The sequence below is a fragment of the Agrilus planipennis genome, unplaced genomic scaffold (assembly GCF_000699045.2).
Source record: "Agrilus planipennis isolate EAB-ADULT unplaced genomic scaffold, Apla_2.0 scaffold1820, whole genome shotgun sequence".
In the NCBI taxonomy this organism is placed as follows: Eukaryota; Metazoa; Arthropoda; class Insecta; order Coleoptera; family Buprestidae; genus Agrilus; species Agrilus planipennis.
Window position 1 is genome coordinate 1,703 of NW_020440475.1, and position 3,206 is coordinate 4,908.

General features: G+C 32.4%; 1 protein-coding gene across 1 annotated transcript; it reads right to left on the bottom strand.

The window, feature by feature from the left end:
* Nucleotides 1-90: 90 nt before the first annotated feature.
* On the bottom strand, nt 91-2,843 carry LOC112906080 (synaptotagmin-11-like; the record flags this gene model as incomplete). The annotated part of the gene is given in 4 exon segments (XM_025979710.1): nt 91-2,123; nt 2,236-2,553; nt 2,672-2,791; nt 2,793-2,843. Coding segments are annotated over 4 exon segments (609 nt in total), but the record flags the coding sequence as incomplete, so codon positions are not given.
* Between the last annotated feature and the right edge of the window lie 363 nt (nt 2,844-3,206).

Genomic DNA, 3,206 nt, shown 5'->3' on the forward strand with positions numbered 1-3,206 from the left:
CAATTAACTTACTGTTTTTTTTTTTATAATATGAGATCATAAAATTATTCTATTGGAATAATTATTCTAATTATATATAAATAAGCAATTCAGAATTATAAAAGTAAAAAAGTATATAATTAATTAAGAAATTAATTTTACCAATACCACTGTTTAGTGAACACCTAAGAAAAAGCTAGTTATTAATAATTCATTTCTATAAAATGAGCCCAATTAGAAATAATTAAAAGTACATAATTTTCGCACTTTTGTAATAAATATTTCACATAATGCTTTGTGATACAAAAAATAGTCGAAATTACAGCATTCTAGATCGAGCACACTGTATTCGTTGCAAATTTACTTATTATGCATTTTATTTTAATGCAACGTGTAGATAAATTTTAATTAAAAGACAAATTCAACCACTTTCTTCCTATTCTACTTTTAATTCGGGACAGCAAAAAAAAGTGGCTAGAGCCCATTGCAGCTTTGAAAGCTTGGGCAGCTGAAACAACGGTGCATTTGTTTAGCAGTCTACTTTATTATTTTAAGCATACATTAATTTTCTGCTTAAAATTTCCCGCTTTTTTGTTGTGTCCCAAATTTCGCCTTTTTGTACAGTCTTCTTATGCCTAACTCTAATTTAATACGTGTTTATTACGTATTTCCGGTTTGGTTGAATATGCCTTTGCGTTTCCACAAAATTTTGTTATTATTTCATACATTTTTGTATCTATAACGTAATAGAAGTTGTAGAAAAGTAGAAGGCGGTTTTAACCGTAGCCATTTCTAAAGGTAATTGTTAAAAACAGAAAAAAAAAGCTTGAAAATAATGGTAACAATGTACGAAATACTTGTAGGTACAGTGTTAGAACTCCACAACCTTTAACAATTTTACTTTTAGTCATTTTCGAAAATTAAACGTCATATGACATGGACACCGTAAAAACTATTCTCAATCGGGTGTGTCCAGAAAATTTACCCAAATTGTTGTCGATTCGGTTTTTAATTTTTGTAACAACTAAATTACTGACTTAAATGAGTTAATCAGAAGTTAATAAATCATTCATAAAAACAAAAAGGAAAGCTGTCAGATGTTATTTACATTAATCAACGAACTGACCTTTTGTCTGATGGGTGCTACCGCTAACAAATTATGATATTAACAAATATATTATATTGTTACACTAATTCTGGATTCACAATTGCTACGCGAGTAAATGCTACAAATAGATGTTGACTTTTTGTCTACTATTTTTTTTTGCTATATAATAATTAGTGTTACATCTTTGCTCTAGCATCTACATACTTTTTATGCACTTTATCTATTAAACATCAACAATAGACTTTTTGGTAATTATAAAACCAAATCATAATGAATTACATTACTTTATACCTGTGTATTTACAGAACAATAACATTTATCTTTGAGGTTCAAATTTTGCAATTTAAATCAGCGCTAGAATGTTATTGCTGATTTAAAAACAAAACAAAACAAAGGAAAAATGTTTTCAATTATTTTTTTGTTAAGCGTAAGTAAAAATGTATAAAAACGTTATAATCCAAAAGGATATCACTCAAAGATTTTGGACTTTTTTTTTAATCAAATTGCAGTTTTAGGATAAAAAATCTGAAAATTGTTTAATTTATATTTTACCTATTGTAACCTAAGCGTTACATTTACATATATCTTTATGTTTACATTACGTAAATATTTGTCAGTCCTATCACATTAAGCTAAATGTTGTACACGAATTCTGGACACTGTCCACAACTTAAAATAAGATGCCTTAGGGATGGTAGAGTACCTCGTACATTTAATTGCTATTTAACTAACCATTATTTTTATACGTAAGTAAGACTACGTTTTTGGTGTAGGTATTTGTTGTTATTTTGTATTTCGTTAATGTCAGCACATCGATATTTTCAATTGCCAGACTACAGAAAATTCTTTAAACGATAGCTAAATGGGTTACTGTTTATGTAACTGTAATAATAATTAGTTAACGAATTTATTGGTATTATTCGCGTAATTTGTGCCAATCGGCTATTTGCCTCCTTGGCGAATTACAAACCTCGTTCCAATGGTGAAGGGCACTGCCAGTGCACTTGGGTCCGCCCAATTCTAACCTTCCTATAACCTGGAAAGACAAAAAAATTTAGTGGTCCTTCGAGCCGGATCATTCGAAAATGTCGACGTAGGTAGATTTAATCGATAAAATTGTTGATTTTATGTTTATGATTCGTACTTACTTCATTTTTGGTGACCCTATCCCAGTCAAGGAGTAAGAACTCTAAACTAACGTTGGTCAATTCTTCGCCGCCAGACGGAATATCAAAAACAAAACTTTCGTTAAAGACAGGACTCAGTGTTCTCTTCTTAACGTGAGTCTTTTTCTTTGCGATGCGCTGACCATTATAAAGGAGATAAATCTTGACGTAGGGATCAGCCAAACCTGTTACGTCCATTTTCGGGAGATTGCGAGCCTTCAGGACGACAACAGTTAACCTATTAGCAGCAGGCTGCCAGCACAAGGACACAAGTAATTCGCCACGTCCTTGGGATCGAATCTACAATCACAAATATGTTGATGACGCTAATTTTGTGTCAAGGCTTCAAGATTGGTATTTATGTAGTGGGTAGGGGGTAAATAAAAGTAACGCACCCGGGTGTTTTGTTATTACGCACCTTTAGACTGCGAGGTTGAATTTCTCTGCACAAGGCGATTTGCTGATTTTCAGCCTGATTGATGTCGATTGAGTTCAAAGCACAAAACACTTCACCGATTATGTCGTCTCGAGAATATCTGCAAATATTGAAAGGAAATGTTTATGACAAAATTCCCTGATGGAATTGGAAGCTTTATGCCAACCACAATGACGTTCGACANTATACTTCGTTTAGTTTCTGTAGCGATGTGACCTTCAGTTTGACCGGCGCAAAGTAGAAAAGAACAGCACTAGGCCAGAAAAGGAAGGAGACAACTCTCGGCCAAACTCTTAACCGGTGAGGAACGTATATCCGTACAGTACTGTACGGAAAAGTTGACCATTTTATCCACTACAATTGCATTACTCAAATGTGCTGTTATTGATACCATTTACTATTGAAAATGTCAAAAAGATGTTTATTTATATTTGAAGACATATTAAAGACTTTAACGCTTGTTTTCGACTCGCACTACTATTCATGATTGAACAAAACTTTTGGCAGGTACTGTATG